Below are 27,949 nucleotides of genomic sequence, written 5' to 3'. Positions count from 1 at the left end.
TATTTATTTGTTTTATTTAACGGCTGTGGCATAGTGTAGACAAAAGTAAAATTTACAATATCTGAGATTAGTATATACCAATAGATTGGTACGATCATCGATTGTTTTCAGTGAAATATTTATATTTTTCCATATTCAAATGGTATTTTCAGTAATTCAACTTGCGGTCACATTGTTCATGGTGCAAAAGTAAACAAACAAAGCAAAATTTCGCAAAACAGCGAATATTTCAAAATAGTGGCGCTAAGAATGTGAAACAATGTGCAGCATTTGCTTAAGAAACTTGTAAGGTGCTGAGTAAAGAAATTTTAGTGAATGCAAAGCCCTAAGTGTGAGTTTACGATAAAGCAATGAACTTAAACGACGACTCAGATGAGGGTAAGTAAAAGTCAATAAACTGGCAGAACCACAGGGTGACTCTGCTCAAATGGTGCTGTAACTTTAGTAGAGAAAAGGCGCGCCAAATAAGTTTGTTTTGAATTTGTAACTAGCACTTTGAGATTGGTGCTATTGAACAATTAAAGCTTTAATGGCGTATTTCTTAAATCACTGTGCATCTGGCAATTGGCCAAGTGAATGCCCACTGCCAATTTGAATGTAAACAATGGAATGAGACTCACCTGGCCATGGCCCACCTTACCATGACCCATTTTCAACATGTGCAACAGTTGTGTGTTTTTGTGCGATTTGTGTGTCTTGCGCAGTGCGTGGCAGCGTGTCATCAATGAATGAAACCGGACAACAGACGCAACGGCGACAGTTGAATCGATTTTCCAAGGCTGCTTGCAACGACAAGCTCTCAGTTACATTTGAAGCGGCGCCTCGCACGGTTGCAGTTCTTGTTCTTGACGCTTGATGGGGCATTCAGAAAAATTGGCATAGACTTACATAAGGCAGGCAGCATGTCTTGGAAGTTTGTGGGCCAGCCCAAGGCGGGCACTGAGACCGCTCTGGAGGCTTGCGACTATTTTGTCGATGAGGTCATTGAGGTCTCCGGCGGACGGGGTGCGAAAACCGAAACCGCTTTGCGCAACATTTAACAACATATGTTTTAACATTTTCCACACTCAGATGCTCGTGAAGAAGTGCGTCAGATCAAGCATGGTGAACTGCGGGCGGCGGTCAGCGCTGGAGATGAACGCACAGTGCGTGTGCTGCTCGAGGCGCTGGGCAGAGAGCGACAAATCATTGTCAATATGGCACCAGCGGGCGCCAATACGTTGCTTTTTCTGTAAGTATCAGTTACCACAGACTATACCATATGTTAATCCTTTCAATTTCCTATGCAGCGCCTGCCAATCCGGCTTTGAGAGCATCACACAGCGTTTGCTAGATGCAGGCGCCGATGGACGTTCACATGCGGTGACCAAATACTCACCTCTTTATGCTGCTGTGCACAATGGTCACTATGGCATTGCCAAGCTGATGCTGGACCGCTTTCCGGAACTCATACAACAGGCCACTGTGGAGCGTTGGCTGCCGTTGCATGCCGCTTGCATTAATGGGCATATCAAGCTATTGGAGCTGATTATTGGCTTCGCATATCCCGACTACCTCTATCAAACATATCGCGATGAGGAGGGCCAGTGGGAATGGCGTCTGCCCTTCGACGCCAATGCCCAGGATGTGACGGGCCAAACCAGTTTGTACATTGCCAGTTTGCTGGGCAACAAGCAGCTGCTGGGCGTGCTGCTCAAGTGGCAGCTGCGCTGTCGTCGCACGATCAGCGTTGAAGATGGAAGCAGCTCCACAACTAGCGTCACAGCGGGACAATCCACGCCCATAACGCCCACACGCAAACGCATTTCCTTTGGTATTCAAGCAATCATGTCCAAGCTGCACATATCTGGCGAAGGTGACACACTGGAGGCACAAACGTTGCCCGCAGAGCAAGAGTCTCAACGTTGCCCAATACACATCAATTTGTTGTGTGGAGCGGCGCGAGAAACAGCTCTGTTGGCAGCGGTGCGTGGCGGTCACTTGGATGTGGCACAGGCGCTGCTGCAGCATGGCGCCAATCCCAATATTGTGGCCAAGCCCGTGGAGGATCACAACGATCCCAAGTGCAGCGAGGAGATCTACGGCTTGAGCAATGTGCCCATTGCCGAGGCGTGCAAACAACGTTCGTTGGCCATGCTGGATTTGCTGCTAAAGTTTGGTGCACGCGATGATAATGGCACCGCGATTAGTGTGGCGATTGCTAGCGAGGATGAGGCGTTGCTCAGTCGTCTGTTGGCGCGTCGAGTGCATCCCGACTCGGACTACAAGATCAACAAGAAGGGCTTGCCCACGCCGCTGGAAGTGAATGTGTTCCTGCCCTCAGCCAGCAATATTTCGTACAGCGCCATGTTCCCGAATGTGCCCACCATCATTGATTGGCACAGTCTCAGCATGAACGTTCAGCTGCCCTTTGTGCGCTGCGAGTGGTTGGTGAGCGGTGTGCTGCAGCTGAATCCCAAGCTCACCTCGCATCCCAGGCTCAACGAAGTGGCGCTCACGGCCATCACGCGCATCGATTTTTCGCACAACGTGCTCACCAGCATTCCGCCAGAGCTCTTCAATCTGGTTAGCCTCAAGTGAGTAGTATAATTTGGAACACCCAAGTGGATTGATTACTACGAATAGTAGAGGGATATTATTCCAAAGAAATCTTGTCTAAAACTTTTTTATTTCCTTTGCAGGTACTTGAATGTGGCGCAAAACAAAATCACAGAGCTGCCTGCACCGCTGGCCAAGAGCTATAATTGCCCCGTGCTGGACGAGCTCTTTCTACAGGATAATCAGCTGACTTCCTTGCCGGCAGCGATCTTCCAGTTACCCGCTTTAACCATACTGGACATCTCCAACAATAAGCTGCAACAGTTGCCCTTTGATATGTGGCGTGCACCGAAGCTGCGTGAACTGAATGTGGCCTTCAATCTGCTGCGTGAGTTGCCTGTGCCGCCCATGCAGACAAGTGGTTCACTGCTGAGTCTGGACAAGCTACAGCTGCTGCAATCTTTTGATGAGCCCTCGTCCAATAAGCCGCACACACTCTGCCAACAGACGCTAACACATCGCAATTTGTGGTCCACAACGTTGGATATAACGGACAATGATTTGAAGTGGCAACAGGAGCAGGAGCAAGAGCAGGAACAGGCAGCGATTGATGGCAAGGCGCCACCACATGGCGCTTCACAGCTGAGCAGTCTCAACATAGCAAACAATCTGTTCACCAGTATTCCAGCTGCGTTGCCTTGTCTCGCTGTCAACTTGACCCGGTTGAACATGAGCTACAATAGTCTGCGTTCCATGGGTCATGTGACCAGTTATCCAGCCACGTTAAAGCAGCTCGACTTGAGTCACAATGAGATCTCATGTTGGCCCAGTTTGCCACGCATCACCGACTCTGATCCGAATCTGCTGTGCTATAGTTATGTGCAGTTGCCGGAGGGCAGCAGCGATGAGCCCATCTACAAGACATCGGCCAAAGGCAGCAGTTGCAGCTTTCGCGCTTCGGTGCTGAAGAGCGTTTGCCGACATCGAAGACATTTGAGGCTGGAAGCGTTGCGCACCTTGATCTTGGCTGACAATTTGCTGACACGCATTCAATTGTCCACGGATGATGCTACGACGTTGTTCAATGAGAGCGAAGATGCCGATTGGAGTGTGGTGGGCGTGAACAAGTCCAAGGTGATATTTCCCAATCTCTCCATGCTGGATATGACCAACAATTGTCTTAAGGAAATACCTGCTTCATTGCACGAGCTCAGCAGTTTGTCGGTGCTGAACATAAGCGGCAATGTGCAGATTACCGAGTTGCCACCACATCTTGGATTGCTCTCGAGGCTATGGAATCTAAATACACGCGGTTGCCTGCTACAGGAACCCTTGCGTTCGATGATCGAGAGCAAGAAGCACAAGACCATGGACATTGTGGGCTATCTGAAGTCCATCTACGAAGATGCACAGCCCTATGCACGCATGAAGCTCATGGTTGTGGGTTCTTGTGGCATTGGCAAGACGACACTGTTGGATTTGCTGCGCCAGGGCGTGGGCAGCGGCTCGAGTAGCGCTAGCGCACATCGTTCTCGTGCCAATGAGAATCATTGGGCCAAACGCATGGGACACTCGCGCAGCACATCGCGTTCACAACGTCGCGCAAACATCTCCACTGTGGGCGTCGATATTGGAACCTGGATCTGTGAGAAACGTAAACGCGCGACGGGCTGTCAGGCGATTGTGTTTCGCACCTGGGATTTTGGTGGCCAGAAAGAGTATTATGCTACGCATCAATACTTTCTGTCCAAACGCAGTTTGTATCTGGTGCTGTGGCGCATTAGTGATGGCCACAAAGGCTTAGCGGAGTTGCTGCAGTGGCTGGGCAACATTCAAGCAAGAGCACCTAATTCGCCAGTGCTCATTGTGGGCACACATTTCGATACGGTGGGTGAGTCCATCTCAGCGCAACAAGCGGAGCAGCTGCAGCAGCTGATACGTGAAAAGTTCATAGCGATTCCGGATGCCGAGAAGATTGGATTGCCGCGCGTCATTGATTCCATTGAGATCAGCTGTCGGTGAGTGCCAAACTTTGCTGCTTATTTTGAAATAGTAGTTTTCGTATTAATTTAGCTTATCGAAAAGTGATCTCATATCTCATCTCTTTTCATCCCCAGCACGATGCACAACATTCATTTGTTGGCCAACATTATCTACGACACGGCAATGCAACTGCGTTCGCCGGGTTCCAAGGAGCCCATGTTGCTGCAAAAGATTCCCGCCAGTTACATTGCTCTGGAAGATATTGTGAATGTGATTGCCTGCAATTTGCGTGCGGCTGGACGTGATCCTGTGCTCGATGCAGAGCAGTATCGCAGTATCGTGACCGAACAAATGCGACTTCATAACTATAAAAGTTTCCGGGATGCTGCCGAGTTGCAGCAGGCGACGACGTGGTGTCATGACAACGGCATACTCTTGCACTATGATGATGCCACACTCAGGGATTACTATTTCCTCGATCCGCAGTGGCTATGCGATATGCTGGCGCATGTTGTGACGGTGCGTGAGATTAATCCATTTGCACCTTCGGGCGTGATGAAGTTGGACGATCTGCAACTGCTTTTTCGCAGTGTGCATGCCCAGGGAAATGGCAATCGCAGGTTAGTGGCAGTTAAAATTATGTGAAAGACTCATTTATTAAAGACAATTTTTTTGCAGTTACATAGTCAGCTTGCTCAATAAGTTTGAGGTCGCCTTGACTTGGGATTCGCGTACTTTGCTCATTCCCTCATTGCTGCCGCTGCAGGAGGCGGCCACTTATAATGATGGCACCACGGTTAAACTTCTACAGCGTGTGCGTGGACGTAGTCACAATTTGGGTTGCTCGGTGTCGCAGGAGTTGAATCTGAATAAACTGATCTATGAGCAACACTCGCCACGCACGCCATCAACTGCGGGAGGTTTGCCAAGCCAAGGCTTGCGTCGCATGCTTTTGATGACTTACTTTCCCTCGGGCTTCTGGTCGCGTTTGATCACGCGTGTGCTTGCCGATGAGCAGATCATTGAGGCCATTCGTGGTGTCTACGTTGCTGCACAAGACGTGAGTCTAAAGCGATGATTTTCACTTTAATACATGTTTTATCGATGAATTTAAATTTCAAACAGTTTCTTTTGCCTTAAACTTTATAACTAATTTCTTTCTTATTACAGAAATATTTGGACTTTGATTTGCGCGGCTCGCTGGAGCAGGATACACAGTGGAATCTTTGGCAGACGGGCGTGGCGCTTTACTATGGCCCCATTCTCATCTTTCGTATCTGGGAGGTGCCTTTCCAAAGCACTGAGCGCACGCAGCCTTTTCGCACCGCCAGCAATCGCTTCAAGCTCAAGCTGGATGGCATTTGGAGTGATGTGAATCTGTGCTCTTCGAGTATTTTGGACGTCTACTTTCCCCTATTCAATGTGAGCATTTATCAAGAGCTGGATGCAGGGGAACGACAACTTCTCGCTGAGCTGCAGCCACAGATGTCGCAGGTGGCCAAATTGCTGGCTCTTGTGGTGGATCACATTGATCTCTTGCTAGAGGATTGGTATCCAGCGCTGGGCACGCGATTTGTGCACACTTCCGAGGGTCGTTTTTTGATCACACGCCTGGTGTTGTGTCCACGTTGTCTGCGCAAGCTGCAACTTCAGAATGGAGCAGAACCTGTGGAACGAGAGCCCAACTTCAATGGTAATCGTCCCAGCCGCAGCAGCAAACGTGGCCCATACTTTCTGCATGGCGTTGGTGATCCAGGTGACGATGGCGCTTTGAATGTTTTCTCCGCTTATCTGAATGCCACGGCGAGCAGAGAACGACACTCTGCGGATTCCTTGGGCGCTGGCTCCGATGCTGATTCAGGCGTTGGTCCCGATTCAGCCTTTTCGTCGCGCAACACTTCCATTGATGGTCATCCGGCTTATGCCTCTCATCATCTGCCAGACAACTCGAATGTCTGCTATGCTTGGATGGTCGAAGAGTGCATTTTATCGGTGTACAATCAGAGCAAACTCAGTTGTCCCGTGCATCTGGAGCAATCGATGGCACAGCTGGCGCCAGATGTGATCTTTGCTGATATTCCCGACAAGCACACAATTGCCACCGAGTGCATCATCAAAGGTTCGCTACTGGGACGCGGTGCCTTTGGTTTTGTATTCAAAGCTAGTTGCAAGTTGCGTGGTGCACGCGCCTTTCGATCGGTGGCCATGAAGATGCTGCAACCGGTGCCGCCGGGTGCGCGTGCCAAGGAGGTAAGTTCACAAATCAAATAATTTACTTTATAGTTACTCATTTGTATTTTCTTTTTAGAGCGCTTTGATGGCCTATAAGGTGGCGCTGGGTAAATGGGATCGAGATCCTTTGCAGCACTCCTGCAAGGCTTACTGCACCGCTCGCCAGGAGCTGGCCGTGTTGCTGACCCTCAAGCATCCCAATATTGTGCCGCTCGTGGGTATTTGCATTAAACCGCTTGCTTTGGTGCTGGAATTGGCGCCACTGGGCGGTCTGGATGCTCTACTACGGCAGTACAGACGCAGCGGCGCTCATATGGGTCCACATACGTTCCAGATGCTTGTGGTGCAGGCAGCGCGCGCCATAGAGTATCTACATCGTCGTCGCATCATCTATCGCGATCTAAAGTCGGAGAATGTGCTTGTGTGGGAGCTGCCGCAACCGCACAGCGAGGATAGTCCCAGGAATCAGGTGCACATTAAGATCGCCGACTACGGTATTAGTCGACAAACTGCGGCTGGTCTTAGTGCCAAGGGCTTTGGTGGCACCGAGGGCTTCATGGCGCCCGAGATTATACGCTTTAATGGCGAGGAGGAATACACCGAAAAGGTAACTAAGCAATTCTTATTGAAGTTAGAAACTTTTACTAATTTGTTTGTCTAACTTTAGGTGGATTGCTTCTCGTTTGGCATGTTTATTTATGAAAATATTAGTCTACGTCAACCATTCGAGGGACACGAGTCCATCAAGGAGTGCATATTGGAGGGCAGTCGTCCAGCATTGACACAACGTGAGACACAGTTTCCTACCTGTTGTCTTGATCTCATGGTGCTCTGTTGGCACGAGCAGCCACGACGACGACCCTCTGCTAGTCAAATAGTATCAATACTCAGGTAGGAGCAAGTTTGAATATTGTTTGCAATGTAAATGAACTTAAATGATTCACTAATATTTCGAACTAAGACCCAGTTTCCAAACTCTATTTGATTAATCGCTTTTGTTGTTTTGCAAATATGACTATCACTCGCATTTATTATACGATAATATTAATCATAATTGTGATTACTTTACATATATATTTAACCATACGACCGATATAGTCTGTGTACTAAAAATCATATTATTATTATATAAATATTCTATATTTATTTTTAGTGCTCCTGAGTGTATTCACCTGCTCGATGTGGTTGCCTTGCCACACAGCGACAAGATTGTTTGCGGCGCCTTTCAACTGCTGACCGCCGGCTTGGAGGAGGATCGCTCTGGCCTAGAGTTGTGGTTGCCTGCGTTTGGCTCTCGCATCGATATACTTGATGTGTCGCCAACAGGCAGTTTGCTGCAGTGCAGCAGCATTAGCTGTGCACCTCAGCCTCAAATGGCGGCGCCCAAGACACCAGAGAATTCGGCAACGTCGCGTGCACGCTCCGCTCAGCGTATTCCCAAAGTGAATATGCTTTGCTGTTGTCTGGTGGGCGAGGCCATTTGGATGGGTGATGTGTCCGGCAATCTGCATGCGTACAGCACCACAAGCTATGCCCATTTGTTTTCCTATATGCTCGATCCGGCCATCAAGTCGGCGGTGATAAGTCTCGTTTACATGGAGGGAATTGCACGCGTTGCTGTTGGCTTGCACAATGGTCGAGTGTTTCTGGTGGATGCCAGTCGCATGCCCAGCAATTGCGCCTTTGCTGAAGGATCTTTTGTGCTCACCGAGATTTGTTCCGGCTTTGTGCTGCACGCCTCCTGCTCGGTGCTCATTGATGGGTGAGATTAGCATGTGCATTGCTTCTTTAACTCTCTCTAATTGACTTTTCACTCTTGCTTTGGCAGCGTCTATGAGCTTTGGTGCGGCGAGATTGCGGGCAAAATCAACGTATTTCCAGTGAATGAGGCGGGTGTGTGCGGCCATCAGGCATTGTGCCACAGCGAGGAGCCCAATCTCATCGAAGATGTCAAAGTGTCACGCTTGTGTAGCAACGACAATCATGTCTTCAGCTGTCTGTATCCGGGTTGCATGGTCTATCAATGGGGAGCTGCTTCGAAGCGCATTGAGAACAAATTGGACTGCTCGAAGCTGTTGCCCTGCTCCGAGTCACTGCAGAGCATTGCAATTGACGAGCATGTGAATCTAATTAAATGTCAAATCTCCGCATTGGCCGCACACAACACTGAGCTCTACATTGGCACCACTTGGGGTTGCCTCATTGTGGCAGAGTTGCAAACGTTGCGTCCCATCAGCGTCTTTCGACCCTACGAGAATGAGGTACGCACAATTTGTGCAATGTAATCCTTAATCACGACTAACGACAACTGTGCTTTCTTTTGCAGATAAAGGCCATCATTACCATGCGCAATGCGGGGGTGCCCTTGATTGCCACGCTTGGTCGACGCTATCGCTCTCTAATCTCACGCTATGTGGACACAGCTGAGTCGACATCACGTTCAGCTGGCTCTGTGGTGAGCACACCAACGCATGGGGCTGCCAAATCGGTGCCGCCAGCAGATGTGGACAACCATATTCATTGTTTGCTGTGGCGTGCAAAGCATTGGACCTAAAGAGGATCTCAATTAAATCGTATAGAAGAAATACTCTGGCAATATTTGTTAAACAAACTAATAGTATTTATTAATCCTCCCAGATATATTCTAAATGCGATACGAATTACTATATTTGTTAATCGTAGCTCTACCTCTGCTGAAGTAGTTCAATATTTCTTGTGGTGCTTTTAGAAATCGAGCACGATTTTGTGTCTGTTTACAGTTTAAGCTATTTTGCACACACACACATACTAAACTATTAACGATTAAGCATATTTATGCACATTTATGCTGTAATATTTTCCGAAACGATTCTAATTAATTTTTAACGCAGTTTTTAACTGTGCGTTTGAGGCAACAAATTCGATTTCGAATAACGAAACTTTTAAATAAACATGACAATTTTCTCAATTTAATTCATGCCTTTATGAACCAGCTGACATCGAGGATTGACGACTGCGCGAATAAATGGAGGCTGAACTCTTCAGCACTCTTATGTAGTTGTTGAAGTCAACGAGAAACTCGAACTCCTCCTTAAAGGCGTCCTTCAGAGACACCTGCAATAAGATATTAGTTTCTCGTTACGACTGAAGTTGTTGAGAATCTTACCTTATAATGTCTTGCCTTCTTGATGATGAACAGCACCCAGCTGATGGCACCATAGAACATTGCAGCACAGCTGCCCACGAGCAGCACAAGGAAGACACCAGCCAAATTGTCCATGGCTAGCGGTGTGGCATCGGGCGTCTCCTCCTTGGTGGCACAAATGCCTGAACCGACCTCATTCCACCATTTGTTCTTCATCTTCTCGAGCACACCCTGCTCCTGCAGCTCCAGTAAAGCATTGTTGAACTTATCGCGATGTGGCCAATCTGCAAGCCATTATAAAATTCTAATTCATTTCAAATTAATCTTGAATTTGTCTTACTTTTTCGCATGGCAATGCCGTAGGTTTTCTCATCGAGAGCATCACCAATCTTTTTCAAATTACATTCACGCTTTGTGTTATACTCAATGGACGTGGATTCCATGAGAAAAGCATAGTTTGTGCTTGTCTTTACTCTATCGACACCTTCTTGATTAGTGGCTGTAAGATACTCTGGATGTTCGGTCATAAATTTATTCATTTTTATAAAACGTACATCCTCCGACGACTGCAAGACAAACAATGAATAACACGAATTTAAATAATTTGGAGTGTTTCCTACCTGAAAGAAATTCCTTGTGGAACCACTACTCTTAGCGCCGTAGACAATGCCTTCTTTGTTATCGGCCAAATCATCCACGCTGTTGATCAAACTTTGTGGTTTCTCAATGGTCAAAAAAGCAGCCAAATTGGCAGTATAAGACGAGACGACAATCAATGTAAAGAACCACCAGAAACTGGCAACAGTTCTTGTTGATAAAGCCCTTAAAGAGAAAACTCATTAAATTTGGTTCGAAATAATTATAAAAGATGCTCACTTGGGTCCAATTTCTGAGCCTTGCTGTAACAAGGCTCCAGTGGTAAACCAAACAGAATTGCCTATAGTAAATTGATTCTCTAGTTCTTCAGGTTCTTCGATGCAAGGATATGGATTATCCCATTCACTGGGCGACAGACGACCGAGTATAAAGAAACTCAACGAAACTCCTAGAAAAGAGAGTCCCAAGAACCACCAAACATCCTCGGAAAAGGGATCCATGAAAGTGAAAAGCTCTGGCTTTGCCTTCTGTGGCTTCAAGTAGAGTATCGCAATGCCTGGAAGATTACTGCTGTTAATCAGTGAATAAATTAGTTAAGTTTGTGCTTACCTAGATTCATAAAGGGAATACTGAAATCGATAGCTTCCTCGCGCTCTGAAGTGATTGTTAAATCCGTGATGGCCAAGTCGGCAAACTATCAAATTAAGTATATATTTTGATAATTGTTTATATAATTACATATGCAATTCGTACTTACACCATACATGATTTCGCGTAGCATGCCGGAGGATTCATTGGATGTCTTGTTGTAGGAGCCATAATCATTGCCACCATTTTTAAAGGTAAAGTTAAAACCCAACTTATCGGCCAGTTCCTTGATCAAATCCACACCATAACCCTCATACTGACTGTTGCCCTCTAGTTTCTTGAAGCTCTCCACCAAACTGGCATAAGGTTTGTTCTACAAATAAATTACAATTTAGAACTAAAGAGGATTTTAATTTAATAAGATAACTTTACCGGCACTGAGAGCAACACTATGAACGTTTTGTTGGCCAGCGAATTGTCAATGTTGTCAAATTGAGTATTGGTAGGTGCGATACGCTCTGGTCTATAACCTCGATACTCATTCCAATTTCCCACTTTGACAATGCCTGAAGGCTGCAGTTCGATGACATCCAAGCTATAACCTTTGCGCACATTACCCTCGAAATTGATGGGTCCTGTGAGCAGGCGATCCTTCAAACGCAACTAAAAGGAAGATCAAATTTATTAGTTAAAGTAACTTCTAGTTTAATCCAATTTACCGTTCTCATATAATTCTTAAAGGATGAGCCATCATCTCGCACACTTTCAGTGCGCTGAGAGCAGTTTTGCGAAACTGGATGGAAGGGCAAATTTCTTAGAGTTTCAGCAAATACTTGCACGGCGTCGTAGGTCAACGCCATTTCCACAGTTAGAGGACAGGATCCTAATATATAGTATATAATGTAAATAAATATCAATGTAAATACAAAACGCAATTTTTACCGTTACGAAACTCGTCTTGTTCAATGTTGTAGCCAATTTTTTGCATAAGTTCCTTGACAGCCATTTTTTCAGGGGAAAACAAACGTAGACTTGTTATGTTGGCCTCGCTATATTTGTATTCCTCTAGATCAAACGAATGAAAGTCCAAGTTGCCAATAATAAAGCTGTAGTCTTCATTGATGATGCCCACTTGTTGAGCCTGAAGGCAAATAAATTTCATTTAAAAATAATCTACTTCCCCAATTAATATTTGCTACTTTACCTGATTAAGGAACTCTGGCATTGTGTCCGAGCTTCCAACAACCACAATGCGATTGTCCGAGGATTTTCGCACTCGCCGCAGAATTGGTTTATAATTTCCATTTAATTGCATATCATAGCGTAGAACGGTCACAATTGGCCCATTCATGCCGAAAATCAAGTTAAGTTCATTGAGTATGGTCAGGTATTCCGCTAAGAGAAAAACTTTTATTAAAACTGAGCTAAATATAAACTTATTCACTACACACCTGATTCGTAGAGAAATGTAAATCGCGACCACTCAAATTGTTTGATGATGCTGTAAAGTGCTTTCGACAGATCCGCCGGATGAGGATGCAGATTAAAACCTTCGCTATATTCGCTCATATAGGAGTAGATATGAGGAATATCCATCGCATCGCATATAGACATTAAATGCACAGCCGTGTGACGCGATGAGGGACCAAAGACACCAGCAATACCCGTCTATAGAGAAGATATTTATAGCTTTCTTTATCTATAGCTCATACTCTACCTACCTCCAGCATGCGACACAAGGTGTTGTAGCTGTGATAGCCATCGCCATAGTTGACTTCCTCTTTGAAGGATGTTAGGGATAAACCTAATTCCTCATTGGCTACACTTATAGCATGGTCAAATACTATATTCATTTGCTCTGTATTCTGATCAGTCAGCAGACCTAAAAAAAACATAAATAAAAGTAGTGTCGCCGGTTTGTTTATCAACAAAAACTTGAACTTATAGCATATATAGTACAAACATATTTGCGGTCTATTCTCAAGACTAGACAGCTGCCTCGTTCAGTTGAAAACCCAAACAAACAAATCTTGAGAATAATTTTTATGAGCTTTCGGCGATGATGGAACGAACAGCATGTTCTCTTTACGAGACATTAAAAATAAATCGTTCGTGATCGACGCCAAAAAAAAAAAAAAAAACTTACCAATTGGTACACTGTCCATATTCCGAATATCTTCGTAGACTGGCAACATTTCTGGCTCTGCTTCTTCGGCATTTATTAACGTATTAGTTAACAATGCTATTAAGAAACATATTAATATATTTCTTGTCTGCATTTTTGCATAAAATAATATAATTTTTAGCTATGCATATATATAAATAATAATTTATTACAGAATGCGGTGCGGAATTTCTGTTCTCTTCGCATTGAATGAAAAACGACAACTGCGAACATTTCCAAAATAAGCAGTTTGAAAATGTTTTTGAGTGAAAATATCAAAAGCTTTTGAGTCAAAGTTTATTAAATAAAATTTAAGAGAGATTACAATGAGTAGAAAATGCAAAAATTATATATTTATTATTGTAGAACATATTTGAAGTTACTCTTCCTCTGGCACCTGATCCTCAGAATCGGTTTTGAGCGATTCGATGGATTGCGAAGAGTTGCGACTGCGTGAATAAACCGATTGAGCGCTCTTCAAGGCTCGTTCATTTTCAGCAAAACTGATGACAATCTTAAATTCTTCGGCCAAGGCATCGCAGAATGGCACGTCATAGAATTTGGCTCTTTTGAAGACAAACAAACACCAATAGAAAAACGAAAGCACAAACGATAAAATCGAGCCGACGATCAGCACCAAATAAATGCCACTCAAGTTCTGCATTTCCAGTTCTGAAGGGCCGTCATCTTCGCTTTTAGCCTGTAGAACATGTTGAATTTAATAAAGGATTTAAGAGAAGTATTTTTACTTACGTCACAAACTCCGGCTCCTATTTCATTCCACCATTTGTTCTTGAGTCTAGCCAAGACACCTTGCTCTTGCAGCTCCAGCAACGCTCTGTTGAACTTATCGCGATATGGCCAATCTAAATTGGATATATCATTAAATGATCGCTATACTATATATGTCATGAACTCACTTTTGGGCATGGCAATGCCGTAACCCTTCTCATCGAGAGCATCGCCAATTTTCTTGAGGTTACATTCTCTCACCGTATTAAATTCAATGGATGTGGACTCCATAAGAAAGGCGTATTTGGTGCCAGCTTTTACCTTATCGACGCCTTCCAGATTCGTTTCAGTCAACATATCTTTATTTTGCGTCATGTACGCATTCATCTTCATGTAAATGGGTTCCTCAGATGTCTAAGAAATAAATTTAAAATTGTACTTGCTCATTGTTCATTATGTTTCAATTAATCTTTTCTTATATATTTAATATTTATTATCTTCCTAATGAATTTATTTCTTTAATTCCAGATTTTGTTTATATTTATTTTAATATTTTTTATCAATTTTGATTGTATTATTCGACTATATTTTTTCAACTCGCTTACCAAGAAGAAATTCCTAGTCGATCCTGTGCGCTTGGCTCCATATTGAACGTCATCTTTGTTCTCGGCTAAATCTTCGACGCTGTCTATGGAACTCGATGGATTCTCGATGGTTAAGAAGGCAGCCAAGTTAGCCGTATATGAGGAGACCATGATCAGCGTGAAGAACCACCAGATAGATGATATAGTGCGCGTACTTAAAGCTCTGTGAATGACAAATGTATTCAGTCAAAATATTATTTTCTTTAAATTTCTCCACTCTGCTTACTTGGGTGCAATTTCAGAGCCTTGTTGCAGCAAGGCGCCTGTGGTAAACCACATTGAGTTATTTATGGTAAATTGATTCTCCAGCTCTTCCGGTTCCTCTATACATGGATAGGGATTATCCCATTCAGAGGGCGAAAGACGACCCAGCACAAAGAGACAGAGTGAGACACCCAGATAAGCAATGCCCAGATATAACCACACTTCTTTTGAGAAGGGGTCCATGAAGGAAAAGAGCGCTGGCTCTGCTTTCTGAGGCTTCACATATAAAATTGCAATACCTTTGAATATACAGAGTAATTATTACTAAAACATAAAAAAAGTTTAATAAAGGATTTACCTAAATTCATAAAGGGAATGGAAAAGTCAATGGCCTCCTCTCGCTCTGATGTGATGGTCAAGTCTGTTATTGCTAAGTCGGCGCGCTATAACGGAAATTAGTAATTAAATATATTATTTTGTTAGGTATTTATAAACCTGTAGCTTACACCCTCAACAATCTCCTTTAACATGCCCGTTGTTTGATTCGTGGTCTTGTTGAAGAAACCGTAATCGTTGCCGCCATTGTGAAACGTAAAGTTGAAGCCCAGTTTATCTGCTAGTTCCTTGATCAGATCAATGCCATATCCCTCATACTGACTGTTGCCAATCAAACTGTTGATGCTTTCCACCAAGCTAGCGTAAGGTTTGTTCTGAGTTTAAAGAAGAGTTTGTATGAGATCTATATTAATTTCAATCAGATCTGTAAATAAGCTTACTGGAACTGAGATGAGCACTTTGAAAGTTTTGTTAACTAACGAGTTTTCTTCATTGTCAAGTAGTTCCTGTACTTGTGGTGGACGATTAAATTCAAAGTCTTGGCCTTCTTCCCAGGTGCCCACTTTGATTAATCCCGTGGGTTGCAGTTCAATCACATCGAAGCTAAAACCCTTGCGCACATTGCCCTGGAAGAAGATGCGTCCAGTGATGGTTTTGTCCAAGATTTCCAACTGAAACGGAATTGATTAAATTATTAAATTATTGAGATAATATAAAAACTAGAAACGATGATGTGAACATCTAATTATTAATATTACAATTTATTTACAAAATTCGCTTTCTTTCCTTCTTCTTTTCTTTCTTGCTTTTATGATTTTATACTTTTTAAGTTGGACAATAGTTTGCTTACCGTTCGCATATAGTTGCGAAAAGTGGATCCATCTTGCTGCACTACATCATGTCGCTCCGAGCAGTTCAATTGCTGTGGTTGGTACGGCATATTGTTGGTGGTCTCAGCAATCACACGCACCGCGTCATAGGTAAGAGCCATGGCCAAAGTAATGGGCGAGGAACCTGCCAGTAGATATTTGCTTTATTAAGTTGGGGATCATCTTGTGGACTACGCTTACCCAAATCAAGTGGCTCACTTTCGCCCACGGCACGATTCAGTGTTTCAATCAATTCACGCACTTCTTTCTTATCCGGATCAAACATGCGAATGCCCGTGATGTTGGCCTCGCTGTATTTGTATTCCTCCAGCTGGAAAGTGTGCAGATCCAAGTTGCCCACCAGATAGGTGTAATCCTCATTCATGATGCCCACCTGCTGAGCCTGACGCAGCAGCTCAGCAACGCCTTCGGTGGAGCCAACGACAACAATGCGACTGTCCTCCGATTTGCGAATGCGCCTGAGTACAGCCTTGTAATTGCCATTGAGATTGAGATCGTATCGCATGACCTTAATAAGAGGACTCTTAATGCCATAAAGTGCTACTAAGTGATCTAATATTGTAAGATATTCAGCTGCAAGTGGAGGGAGATTAATTAAACGTTTGTAACTATACAAGATCAATAAAGATCATACAGGATTCATAGCAAAAAATAAAACGCGACCATTCAAATTGTTGTATGATATCGTAGAGCACATGAGCAATGTCCTCGGCATGTGGATGCAGATTGAAGCCGTCTGTCTGCTGGCTGGATGAGAGATGAGCATAGATAAAGGGTAAATCCTTGGCATCACAGGCACTGAAAAGATGCGCTGCTGTGTGCCTGGCCGAAGGTCCAAACACGGCGCCGACGCCATTCTAAAAAGGGAAAGTTCTCTAATATGAAAGTGTTCGATTATAATGGATGTCTCTTCCCACCTGCATCAGTCTGCAGAGTTCCCCAAATGCGTGTACTGAATTTCCATAATCCACATTGGCCGAATCGCCCTGGAGTGGAATACTCAAATCGCTGTTGACCACAGAGATGGCATGCTCAAAGGTTTGTTGTATGCGCTCCGTGGGATCGTCGCTGATAAGACCTATTACGAAGACTTGAGTAAAAGAGAGAACGAAAGAGATCGAGCTAATGAGTGATCTTACCAATGCGAATGGACTGCTCTCCATAAGAATTCATAGATCCATAGCCACGCACCTCATTGGGCCACAGCAAGATGATGCAAATTAACCAGAAATGCATTTTCTTTTATTTTCTTTGACTAATTTTTCATCAAATTATCTTTTTTAATAATTTTTGAAACACTTTTTATGTTCCATTTAGCCACTTTTGGTATCGTGCGTAGCTATTTTTGTTATATTTTTTTTAGTCTTTTGTATATATATATTTTTGGAACGCTCCCACACAAACGTGAACCGTTCGCAGTTCCGTTCCCGTTGAGCTCACGGCTCCGACTGCTGGTTGACAACTCTTGAGTACCATTTGGTTTTCAAAATATGCTCAAAAAAGTTTTCCAAAATATTGTATATTGTTTTGTTTTGAGCTTTTCAATATGCCGGTAGTGTGTTGGAAAACCCCAAAAAATAATTGTTGATACACGATTTCGTTTGTGAATGCTTCGAAATACTTTTTTTTTGGTTGCTTGTTTTTAATTGAAATTATCACAAACATTACTTACAGTTTCAACTAAATTAATACAAGTTTAAAAATATAAGTTAATTATACTAGGAAATATATAAAATTAGAAAGCATACAAATTATTTTTTGGCACAGTTTTGTCACATCGCAATATATATATATATAATTCTATATATTGTGTGTGATATATCTTTGAGTATGTCCTGTTTAGCTGAGTGGCAAGTTACTTTTTTATGGGCTGCTGCTTAAAAGACCAACGTTAACAATTCGAAACTGTAAATATAAAAGAAAATAGTTTTAAATATTGAAAAATATATGTAATGTTTTAATATTAAAATGTCATGTGGTAATGTGTTCTTAAATGTAAATGAAATGAATTTATATTTTTATTTTATAAGTAAATGTATTTAAAAATGTGGCTATGAATTTAAATGTGAATTTTTCTTAATTTATTCTGAGTGTTTCCTAAAAATTTCATAATAATCACATAAGAAACTCTCAAGATATGACCAATTTATGTTGCATATCTCTAAAACGATATTAACTACTGTACTTTAATGAGTGCTATACTTTGACTTCCTATAAATCAACTATGAATGCTAGACACATTAATGCTGCAATATTTAAATATGATTAATTGGAGAAAATATCCTTTGGCACTGGCGCATAACAAATTGTGTGCCAATTGCAAAAAAGAGAGACAATTGAGGAAAGAATTGAAGAACTCGACGGCAATAACAGCAACAGCTTGAGGAAGGCAAACCAACTGTTATTGTTGTTATTGTTGTTGTTGGGCATAAATCACCATTAATTAAGCGAATATGAATATGCGAATGTGAATGCGAATGCGAATGAGTCGCAAGTGAAGTGTGACGTTGTTGTTGGCCCAACAAGCCATGTAGCTTGTTGAGAACTCCAATTGAGACCAATGATTGCGAATGTGAATACAAAATTTTGAATTCCAACGAATACTCACAGTTAGTGTTAGTCTTTAACTGGTATTTTCTTTGCATAGGAATACATTTCTAATACTCTAGGTAATCCCGAATGCAGCGCAAAACTCTCTACCAGACACTGCATTTCTTTGGAGGATTCATCGGTGTGCCCGCCGCACAGTTAAACTCCCGCGCAAAATCAAAGGAGTTGGAGAGCGTGCCAATCACGCGATAGCGACCCGGACTATGGATGGCCGTATTCAGTTTGTTGCGTATCGCTTCCGGCCGCATGGCACCGCACCACACCTGGCCGAAATTCAAAAAGAACAACTGTGGGCCCGTCATATTGAGTCCGGGTAGCGTGTCCTCCAGCGCCTCTTGTGGATTGTCGTGCGCCCAACGCTTGTAGGCATGGAATGCCTGTCGGAGTCCACCATTGTCTGCGATATTTTCGCCTGCAAAGAGCAATAACAACAAGTGAGTGGAGTAATGAGGTTGAACAATTACTCAGCCTTACCTTGCGTGCTCTCGCCATTCAAGGAGATGCCCACCTCATCGACCGTATAATTGCCGTACTGTGAAATGATGCAGCGAGCACGCTCATCAAAGCCATGAATAGACGCATCTGTCCACCACTTGTGTATGTTGCCATTGCTGTCGAACAGTCGCCCCTTGTCGTCAAAGCCGTGGGTTAGCTCATGGCCAATGACCACACCGATGCCGCCAAAGTTCAATGACTTGGGAAAGTGCCGGTGATAGAACGGTGGCTGGAGTATTCCAGCCGGGAACATGATTTGATTTTTATTGCGACTGTAGTAGGCATTCACAATGGCCGGCGCCGTCTGCCAGTTGGTCTTGTTCACACGCTCATGCAGCTTCGATTGCTCCTGCTTCGCTGTGTGGAGCAGCACATTGAGTGTGTTCTCGAAATACTTATCCGGATGTATGTCAATGCCCGCATACTTCTCATTCAGCTCCTCGGCATTGAGTATGAAGTCAGGGTAGCCAATTTTCAGTGACATGGCATTCACCTTTTCCTCAGCCAGTTGCTTGGTGCTCTGATCCAACCAATCGGTGGTTTTGAGTATATCACGAAAAGCTTGTTGCAATTCGTGTGTCATACGCAGCGTATCCCGTTTACTATTGTCATCGAAATAGCGACTCACAAACATGGAACCCACCGCCATGCCCATGTTTGTATTCACCTGGGAGATGCACACCTTCCAGCGTTGTGGACTCTCCTCGCGTCCGAACAACGCATGATAGAAATTCTGCTTGATATCGTCGAAGCGATCGTCCAAGTTGTTGATGCGATGCCGCACAAAACGCCACATCATATAGTTGGCCACGGTGCGAGGTTCGGTCACCGCCAGCAGTGCCACCAATTGCTTCATGTAGTCCACCGCATAGATGACCACTTGCTCGGTGTCATTGACATTGCGTCCTTGCAATGTGCTGAGGTAAGCGGTCCAACCAATTTGAGGCACGGCTGCCCGAAGTTGCTGCAGAGTCATGCGTTTGTAGAGCTGGGAAAGAGAATGGAAAAAACAGTTAGAAAGTGGCAATTGGTTATGTTAAGCTATGAGATACCCACAATCTATTTATAAAAAAACCTTTTTGCTTGATCACTGCAAAGTTTCGGTCACTTTGAAATTCTTGGTAAACATTAAGAATTCAGCTATTATTATGTGGTAAACCTAAATGTAGAGACTACATAGAAGGCGCCAAGTGAGCGAATTATAAAACCACATTTTGTTATGTAAGTTTACAGTAGTACTGTCCCCAAATTTGGAGTCCCTAGCTCTCATATTTTTCAAAATCTAGGGGATCAAAGAGAAAGATATGTCAATGGATACAAAGTAAATCTGGCAACATTTGCTGCTTCTAGCTTTTAATAGCTACCTTCAAAATGACACTCCAAAGGTGTGAGGTGTAAGGTGTGTGTGGTTATAAAATACTGTTTGGAGTATTGTCACCAAATTGTACACTTTTAGCTTTCATTATATTCGAGACTTTAATTCTGATTGTTTTTTCAGTAAGTGAACTATCAATGCGAAGCCTATAAGGCTGTAATTCTTACACAAGACTATAAAGATCAATATGCCTTCTTTTATTTCTCTTATTTATAATATCAACTAGAATTCTATTCCGAGCTTACTAAACACAATTGACTATTCTTATGTTAAGACCTTGGCAATAAACTCACCTTGGTTACATTGAGTCGCTGCTCCGCTGGCGCTGTAATCGCCGCCAGTCGCGTCTCAAAGGCAATCAGCTCGGTGGCGGTTCGCATCGCATCCGGTTTGCTGGCGCCAAGTTTCTGCATCACCTCCGACATGTAACGCTGATAGGCATGCAGATACTTGGCATTGTTCTGCTGCAGGAAATACTCTCGGGTGGGTAACCCCAATCCAGTTTGATCAAACTGTATGATGTTCTCCTCTGAGTTCTTGATATCGGCTCCCACCCACTGCACAATGAGTATGTCGTTGTTGTAGCGCCGCAACGTGGCCGCCAACTGCTGCCAATTGAAGTGTGTGCTGCGCCATTCCGGATCGAGAACTGGCCAACCGCCCAGTTGACGAATGAGAGTCTGCAGAGGTTCGAGTCCACGACGCGTAAGTAACTCGCTATTCACACAAGATTTGTAGAGATTCTTGGCCTTGAGTCGTGCATCATGTTTGGGTTTCAGAAACTCGCTGGTGGCCACCGGCAGCGGTTCCTTCTCCTTAAGCGTCTTTTCATTCTTATCCTGCTCCTTGTTGCTGGTGGCAATCACCGCTGCCGCCTGTTCCTCTTGTGATTTTTCACGTGCCGGCTCAATTAAGCGTTTGTGCTTCGTATTATTGCTGAAGCGTTTGTAGCGCACCAAAACACGATTCAATAGATGGCGTCGACGCACAATATGGCGACGCAGCCGCTCGGCTGTTAATTCGGCTGCTTGCTCCGCTTCCGGTTCCGGCTTGAAGAGCGTGTTCTGCACTCGTGTCTCGCCGCTGGGCAGCTGCATATTCTTTTCGAGCAGATTGCGCAGCACCAAATCAAGACTTTCGCGCAGCATTTCAAAGGTATCAAAGCCCGCCTTATCCTTGGGTATGGGATGCAGCTTCTCCCAGTTGCCACACGCATATTTATAAAAGTCCACACAAGGATCAATTTGTGCATTCATATAGCGTTGCATTGTCTTCGCTTGAGCTAAGCGTATGTCATTCCTGGTACCTTGCTCATTCCAAAATGAAGGTAAAGCTGGCTCCGTCAGCGTGGAGTCCGGTTGCTCTAATTCTTCCCCCTGCTGCTCCGCCTCGCGACGTTCCCTCACCGACCAGAATTGCAGCGAGTCCGGAAAACGTTTGGGCAGCGCTTTCCTTGGATTGTAATCCAGTTCTGTGACTGCCTCATCTTCAAGACACTCCCGGGGCATGGCCACAACTCCGCTGCTGTGCGGCAGAAACGAGGTGCGTGCATCCTTCATCAATATGCTGCGTTCCTCCAGATCCAGCGACTCTCCATTTCCATAGCGATAAGGCAGACAACGTCGCGCACGTTGTGCAGCCAAAGCGGCCAATTGACTTTGTTTGCTATGCGTGGGCAGCAGAAAATCCTCATTGATCAACGCATTGTAGGCATCGCTATCCGGCAGCAGTGAATCGTAGTCACTGCTGATCAGCTCGGCCATGGACTCGACGTTGGCTGTGGTGTGTTGTTGTTGCCGTTGCTCTTCGCTGAGCTGCAGTGCTTGCAACATTCCATCGAGTCGCAGCAGCAGCAAGAGCACCAATGTCAATGGCAGCATTACCACTGGAAGCAGCAAAAGTAGTTTACAGCACGTTAGACCCGGACACCATTGCACTCGACCCGTCTGTTGATTAACCCCCAAACCCAAAACGACGCGACGCGAAGGGGCAGAAGTAGCAGCAACATTGTGTTGCACCTGCGGCAGAGACAGCTTCAAAGGGCTGTGTCTACTCATAACGAGTGCGAATGTGAATATTAAAGTGAATATACTATATGATAACACCGATTACCGAATGCTACTAGTTCTGTTTTTGTGGCCTTTATACTTTAATTAAACGCAATTTTTGCGCGACGCAATTGCGAAACAATGAGAGAACCAAAGCCGACGACGATGACAACAACGACAGCGTCAACGACAGCGACGAGCCAATGACTGACTGACTACGGACTGACTGCTGAGTAGCCAGCTCTAGAGATCGTGCTGGCGCATCAGTTGCGCTCGCGAAGCCTACTAAAAAATGTATAAAAAGTTGCCAGCTTCGGACTTACTGACCAAGCACTCTGCACCCGTCCTCAGTTGAACTGAACTGGACGCAATCACGGCGCGCGACAAACAATTGAATGAAGACGACGGCGACGACGGCGCTTCAATAAAAAAAAGACGTAGCAAATAGAACACAGTTGTGGGAGGGAGACGGAGAGAGGGGGAATTTCCACTATATACTCGTATTGTGATCTTTGTTTACCAAACGAAGCTATGCGTAAACCCAAGTAAACAATCAACATGTCTATTCGACCTTATGTAAGTACGATACTTGAACCCAACAGCAACAACTTGCTCTTCTCCTGCTACCTGCAGTTGACCTCTTAACCTCATTTGTGTTTGCTCACAAAGCAGCGACTTCCGCTTGCATTAATGCGACCTAATCAACAAGCCACTTTTGCACAATGCACACATACACACACTCGCATAGCTTCTGTTAATAATAGTATACATATGTATGTGGAGAGATCAAGAGCAGGCGTATCCATGCCATGCACAAACAACAAACAAACATTGTATATCGTTGTGAAATTAGTGTCATTATCACTGGCACAACAACGGTGGCACCTCCGCTTTTTCGACCTCTGTCCCCGTTCCCCTCCCTCCTCACGACTGTTTTTGGGTTCAGCTACGAATTGAGCTCTAAATTCAATCAATTTAATTTAATTTCACAAAACAATTGCACAGAATCGCCACACACAAGAGAGTCAGTCCGGCAAGCATTTTGCCAAGCAGGTTAAATTCAACGCTTATGTCTATGGCTTTGTGCGCTACATTCAGTTGACTGGAGCATATCAACATTCATTGATTTGCCCAGTGCAAAGCCACACAACTAGTTTCCAAACAAAACAACTCAAAACAACACACAACAGAACCCCCTTTGGTCAGTTTGGTTTGGTATTCGAACAATGCAAATGCAATTTGAAAGCATTGCGCTTTTCACATGCTGCTAATGCCACGCTGTTAAGTTAACATTTAGATTTTATGCTAAGTGGCAGCTTGTTGTTGTGCTTGTGGAAAAAATCACACAAGTTGATTTAACTATAGTGTGCGAATATGCATATATGCAACTCTTCTTATCTTGACAAAGTAGTATTTACAAAAAAATCATCCTAAATTAATAGCGACTTTAATTAAATTATTTACTATAACTTCTCTTAAAAAGCAGTATTTATTTTGTGATAAATTAACATTTTTTTGCATTTTTTATGCCGGAAAATCGATTTAAAATTCTTTATTTATGCTTGCAATTTTTGGTTTAATAATAAAAGATGACTAAAGACCAATACAAAAAGCTTAAATTGACATATAGATTGCGGCTTTTTGTCAATGATTGACTATTAATATACTTTAAAAGCACCATGTATAATATTTCTTTAACATTATTTTTGTAATTTTATATATAAAAATCGACATTAAATTAAATTTTATTTATCCCTACAATTTAAGGCTTAATAATAAAAGCTGACTATAAAAGCATAAATCTAAAAATTAAAATTTCTACAAAATCGTTAAAATTTTTAAACAAATTTTTCTAAAATATTTGACATTTACTTTCGTAATAAACGAACCTTCGTGAAATTTGTTTTTACTCTTTCCATCCCACACTAAAAACCTACATAAAATTCTTCTTTTTTTACCCTTGCATATTTAGATTTCTATTTTTTTTTGATTTCGACTTTTATCAACCTTTCATAATTCAAATATAATGTAATTGTAAGCAAATTTATCATACGCATGATAGCGTCTCGCATGCACTTTTCCTGGAAATACATCTGCTCATTTTTTTGTCACATTATAATGTTGCTGAGACTCGTCATGCATATTAGAGGCGAAAGTTCATATTTTTAGCGCTCAGCGAATGTAAAAATGTAAAAATGTCAAATGTTGTGTGTGTGCTCAACTTGAGCACAAAATATATAACATGTGCATATTTTATTTGTGTTGTCGCTTAATATGAAGTTTAAACATGAAATTCGCGTTAAATATAATAAGTTTTTTGGTGCAATGCCAAAGCATTCGCTGTTACATGGTGCGTATACGTAATTTTCGACACTATAATGAAAATGTCAAATGTACATATTTACAGCGAAGCGAATATGCATAATCACAGGCACAACACACACAACTAGTTAAGTGAATTTAAGGTACTTTCAAGTAAATTGGCTTGGTTTGGGTTTGTATTACAAGATTATGCGGATAATTGCTGGCATGCGATGCCATCTAGTAATATGACGCCACGCACCTCATTCACATCGCTGCCTCCCTTCTATTTCCCTTTTGAGCTGACTCCTCATAGGCATATACACAATATATATATAGGGAACTGCGGCCTAGGGGCATTTCTCTCGTTCGTTGGGGTCGCGGCTTTTGTCCACTTCTCGTACTCTCGAACGGCATGAATTTCAGTTTCATGAACAGTAAACACGCAAATCTCTCTCTGGTGTGTGTGTGTGTGTGTGTGTGTGAGGGGAGATGTTGTGTGCTGCATCTGTAGTAGTATTCACTTTGAATTGCCATTGCCTGGTATGCTAATTTTAGCCTTAAACCTTTTAATTAGCGGCTCTGACCGAGATTGGAGAACATGTCAATTTATCAGCAGATATGTACATCTATGTACATAATATATTTAGTGTGCTTGTGTAAATAGGTGGAAATTGTTGTTGCTGCCTACTGTCGTAAATCGCAAGTCGCAATTGCAGTCTCCGGCGTGTTATATAATTGTTAGCATGGATGGTTATGCCCATTGTAGTATTCACTTGATCTCTACATAGTTCAAGAGCGCCGCGAAATCGAATGCACTCGATATACTAAGCAACTATTCATATTCACAATGTGTGTGTGTGTGTGACATCACAGTCGGTGTGCAAAAGGTAAACGAACCCCGCGTTAATCGACAGAAATATAAATGAATGACAGCATGAAGATGAACCCTTAATTTATTTACAGGTTCATTAATTATTAGTGACCTGCTGATTGTTTTTGGCAGACTAATCGAGTAGACTTGAAATTGATTTGCTGTATTCTGAATACTTTTTGTAATTAAGAAACGTGAATCGCCCGAGTCAAACTCTATTCTACTCTCTTTCAAAGAATTGTACACTTTTTTTAGAGAGTTGGAATCGCAAAAATTGATTAAATATTTTCGTTATGCATTGGCGCTTTTGTTTTGACTAGTTGTTCCGCGAGCCATTTGAATTTTAATTAAAATTCTATCAACACTTACATGCTAGCACGTTGTGCAATTTACGTTCCACTCACTTCGCCACTTGCAGGTTTTTCCAATTGAATTTTGTATTTTTATTTTGAATTGGATTTAAGGCAGCACTTGAAGCACCTTCTTCCGAGTGTCGCTGATGTTTTGTGACTGATTTAAGAATCGCAGCTTTCCAAATCGATGTTGGGTTCTTGCCGCCTGCATCTGCTTGTTATCACCTTGGGAAGTGACGCTGTGATTGTTTTGCCAAACTCAGCGCAGAGGGATGACGACGAAATCTGGTGACGGTGACGGTGGCGGTGGTGATGGTGGTAAATGATTGGAGACTGGATAATGGTGGCAAAGCCAGTGCTGCTAATGGCCTGCAGCACTTTGCCGTCACAGCACAGCACAGAATTTAATTGGCGCAAGTTAACCGCTAATTGATATGGGCAAAGCAGCGACTCGTCGCTTGTCGCAACTGCTTTGATGGGAACTCCGACTCAGCTGTGAGCATTATCAGAGCAGAGTTGCTTAACTGTAATCAGTTGACTTAATAGGCAAAGCTGTGTAGCTTCAGAGCTTCAAAGTGCTTTGGCAATTCAATTGAGTGCGAGAAAACATTCACATTTCATTCCGTTTGTGAATAGGCGAACACAAAAGTAAAAGCCAGAGCCACAATCAACTTTTAAGTTAATTCATTTATTCGTTTATATTTTCAATATAATAAAATACTTTTCATATTTTATAGTAAATGTTTTCTATTTATTTATGCAGCTGTTTGTCATTCGAATTTTTACGAGAAGTCTTTGTTTACTTGCATTTAATTAAATGTAGGCACTGAGACAAAAAATAAATCATACGAGTACTCGGAGTTGACAACTCGAATGTGCGTGCATATAAAATTGAATTGACAGTTGAGTAGCATTAATTATCGCAAAATAGCATAAAGTGTTCATTAATCAATCGAATTGGCGTTGTCTACGCTCATGTTGTGCGATTATTGAATGATTTACCTCATACATGTTCTGTTCGTTCTCATTTATTGTTGTCACAGCTTGACAAGAACATTTCAATCTACATCGATTGGACCACACCTGAAAAGTCGCCACCGTCACCGCTACCGCCACCGCAACTCCAACTTCAATTACGAGTATCTGCATTCATATTGAATTTGTTTTGTGATTTCTTTTCATTCAATACATTATTCTTTACACCTACGAGCTATTTGTCGTGTCTTGACCCCGCCTCTGGCCCCATGTCAAGCATTTGTTTGTTTGTGCTTACCATTGTTGTAGTTTTTATTAGCTAATTTAATTATTTAATACCTGATTGATATGAGAAATTATACAACTGGAATTTGCATGTTAAACGATTTTTAATGTCTTTATACACGCTACTTATAATTTTATGGAAACGGAAAATGTGTATAATATGTAGAGGGAGGCGATCCCATACATTTAATACAGTATATATGACAATAGTAATTTAAAAGCTAGAGCTTCAATAATTTCTTAAAATTCGAGTGTAATCAGATAAATAACTTAGAATTTATTTATTATTTTATTTATATGGCAACAACTGCTGAGCTAATTTCTTTGTGTATATTTTTAATTCAATGGTATATTTTAAATGTAGTTATTTGTTGTTATACCAAATAAAGCTGTTATTGAATAATTATTAAATAAATAAATTTATTTAAATTAAGAATATGTATTAACTTATTCTCTCATTATATTTATATTGGTGCAGTTGTTCTCAGCCATTAGGAGTCTTTTTATCGCCAAATCTTTGGGACTACAAAATTTGTGTTGCTTTCCAGACATTCTTTGCTTTCGTGAATAATGTGTGTGAGACAATCCCGAATGCATACAG

At 42.8% G+C, this 27,949-nt stretch overlaps 4 protein-coding genes across 6 annotated transcripts; 1 reads left to right on the top strand and 3 right to left on the bottom strand.

Moving 5' to 3' along the window:
- Positions 1-152: 152 nt before the first annotated feature.
- On the top strand, positions 153-9,712 carry LOC127566064 (leucine-rich repeat serine/threonine-protein kinase 1). 2 transcript variants are annotated; one of them, XM_052007561.1, is made up of 12 exons: positions 153-378; positions 1,072-1,231; positions 1,290-2,576; positions 2,682-4,556; positions 4,656-5,141; positions 5,200-5,581; positions 5,692-6,771; positions 6,830-7,360; positions 7,421-7,644; positions 7,907-8,515; positions 8,582-9,014; positions 9,080-9,712. In XM_052007561.1, the coding sequence occupies exons 1-12, from the start codon at positions 351-353 to the stop codon at positions 9,305-9,307; spliced, it is 7,323 nt and encodes a 2,440-aa protein (XP_051863521.1). In that variant the 5' UTR covers positions 153-350; the 3' UTR covers positions 9,308-9,712. The 2 variants fall into 2 exon arrangements, with proteins under 2 accessions (XP_051863521.1, XP_051863520.1); XM_052007560.1 differs by lacking the exon at positions 153-378 and adding an exon at positions 461-1,005.
- Positions 9,713-9,714: 2 nt separating this feature from the next.
- On the bottom strand, positions 9,715-13,421 carry LOC127566068 (glutamate receptor ionotropic, kainate 2). Its single transcript, XM_052007571.1, has 14 exons — positions 13,209-13,421; positions 12,784-12,944; positions 12,514-12,730; positions 12,267-12,457; positions 12,005-12,203; positions 11,782-11,945; positions 11,495-11,725; positions 11,232-11,435; positions 11,084-11,168; positions 10,754-11,030; positions 10,498-10,699; positions 10,218-10,443; positions 9,899-10,161; positions 9,715-9,846 (listed from the first exon to the last, which is right to left on the bottom strand). Exons 1-14 carry the CDS (start codon positions 13,339-13,341, stop codon positions 9,715-9,717), a joined length of 2,685 nt encoding a protein of 894 aa, XP_051863531.1. The 5' UTR covers positions 13,342-13,421.
- A 96-nt stretch (positions 13,422-13,517) lies between these two features.
- Positions 13,518-17,277, bottom strand: LOC127566008 (glutamate receptor ionotropic, kainate 2). The gene is made up of 13 exons (XM_052007315.1): positions 17,172-17,277; positions 16,950-17,110; positions 16,667-16,889; positions 16,213-16,605; positions 15,993-16,156; positions 15,583-15,813; positions 15,313-15,516; positions 15,165-15,249; positions 14,829-15,105; positions 14,564-14,765; positions 14,147-14,372; positions 13,980-14,092; positions 13,518-13,926 (listed from the first exon to the last, which is right to left on the bottom strand). The coding sequence occupies exons 1-13, from the start codon at positions 17,266-17,268 to the stop codon at positions 13,606-13,608; spliced, it is 2,697 nt and encodes an 898-aa protein (XP_051863275.1). The 5' UTR covers positions 17,269-17,277; the 3' UTR covers positions 13,518-13,605.
- Positions 17,278-17,658: 381 nt separating this feature from the next.
- On the bottom strand, positions 17,659-26,619 carry LOC127565897 (neprilysin-4). Of its 2 annotated transcripts, XM_052006780.1 has the most exons (5): positions 26,105-26,619; positions 20,806-22,397; positions 19,117-20,125; positions 18,641-19,054; positions 17,660-17,937 (listed from the first exon to the last, which is right to left on the bottom strand). In XM_052006780.1, the coding sequence occupies exons 2-4, from the start codon at positions 22,390-22,392 to the stop codon at positions 18,729-18,731; spliced, it is 2,922 nt and encodes a 973-aa protein (XP_051862740.1). In that variant the 5' UTR covers positions 22,393-22,397; positions 26,105-26,619; the 3' UTR covers positions 17,660-17,937; positions 18,641-18,728. The 2 variants fall into 2 exon arrangements, with proteins under 2 accessions (XP_051862739.1, XP_051862740.1); XM_052006779.1 differs by lacking the exon at positions 26,105-26,619 and having other exon boundaries at positions 17,659-17,937; positions 20,806-22,852.
- Between the last annotated feature and the right edge of the window lie 1,330 nt (positions 26,620-27,949).

The sequence above is a fragment of the Drosophila albomicans genome, chromosome 2R, assembly GCF_009650485.2.
Source record: "Drosophila albomicans strain 15112-1751.03 chromosome 2R, ASM965048v2, whole genome shotgun sequence".
NCBI lineage: Eukaryota > Metazoa > Arthropoda > Insecta > Diptera > Drosophilidae > Drosophila > Drosophila albomicans.
This window is presented reverse-complemented; position numbering and strand designations above follow the sequence as displayed.

Bases quoted from the DNA above. Each gene is read 5' to 3' on its own strand.
- LOC127566068 (XM_052007571.1), bottom strand. From the start codon at position 13,341: ATGCAGACAAGAAATATATTAATATGTTTCTTAATAGCATTGTTAACT. The intron at 11,031-11,083 runs GTAAGCACAAAC...GTAATCTTCCAG, and splicing joins TATTCCCTTTATGAATCTAG to GCATTGCGATACTCTACTTG. The intron at 9,847-9,898 runs GTAAGATTCTCA...ATCTTATTGCAG, and splicing joins AGAAGGCAAGACATTATAAG to GTGTCTCTGAAGGACGCCTT.
- LOC127566008 (XM_052007315.1), bottom strand. From the start codon at position 17,268: ATGCATTTCTGGTTAATTTGCATCATCTTGCTGTGGCCCAATGAGGTG. The intron at 17,111-17,171 runs GTAAGATCACTC...TCTTCGTAATAG, and splicing joins AGAGCAGTCCATTCGCATTG to GTCTTATCAGCGACGATCCC. The intron at 16,606-16,666 runs GTATGATCTTTA...CTCCACTTGCAG, and splicing joins TATTTTTTGCTATGAATCCT to CTGAATATCTTACAATATTA.
- LOC127565897 (XM_052006779.1), bottom strand. From the start codon at position 22,569: ATGAGTAGACACAGCCCTTTGAAGCTGTCTCTGCCGCAGGTGCAACAC. The intron at 20,126-20,805 runs GTGAGTTTATTG...TCTCTTTCCCAG, and splicing joins AGCGACTCAATGTAACCAAG to CTCTACAAACGCATGACTCT. The intron at 19,055-19,116 runs GTAAGGCTGAGT...TGCTCTTTGCAG, and splicing joins GAATGGCGAGAGCACGCAAG to GCGAAAATATCGCAGACAAT.
- LOC127566064 (XM_052007560.1), top strand. From the start codon at position 903: ATGTCTTGGAAGTTTGTGGGCCAGCCCAAGGCGGGCACTGAGACCGCT. The intron at 5,142-5,199 runs GTTAGTGGCAGT...ATTTTTTTGCAG, and splicing joins CAGGGAAATGGCAATCGCAG to TTACATAGTCAGCTTGCTCA. The intron at 9,015-9,079 runs GTACGCACAATT...TTTCTTTTGCAG, and splicing joins TTCGACCCTACGAGAATGAG to ATAAAGGCCATCATTACCAT.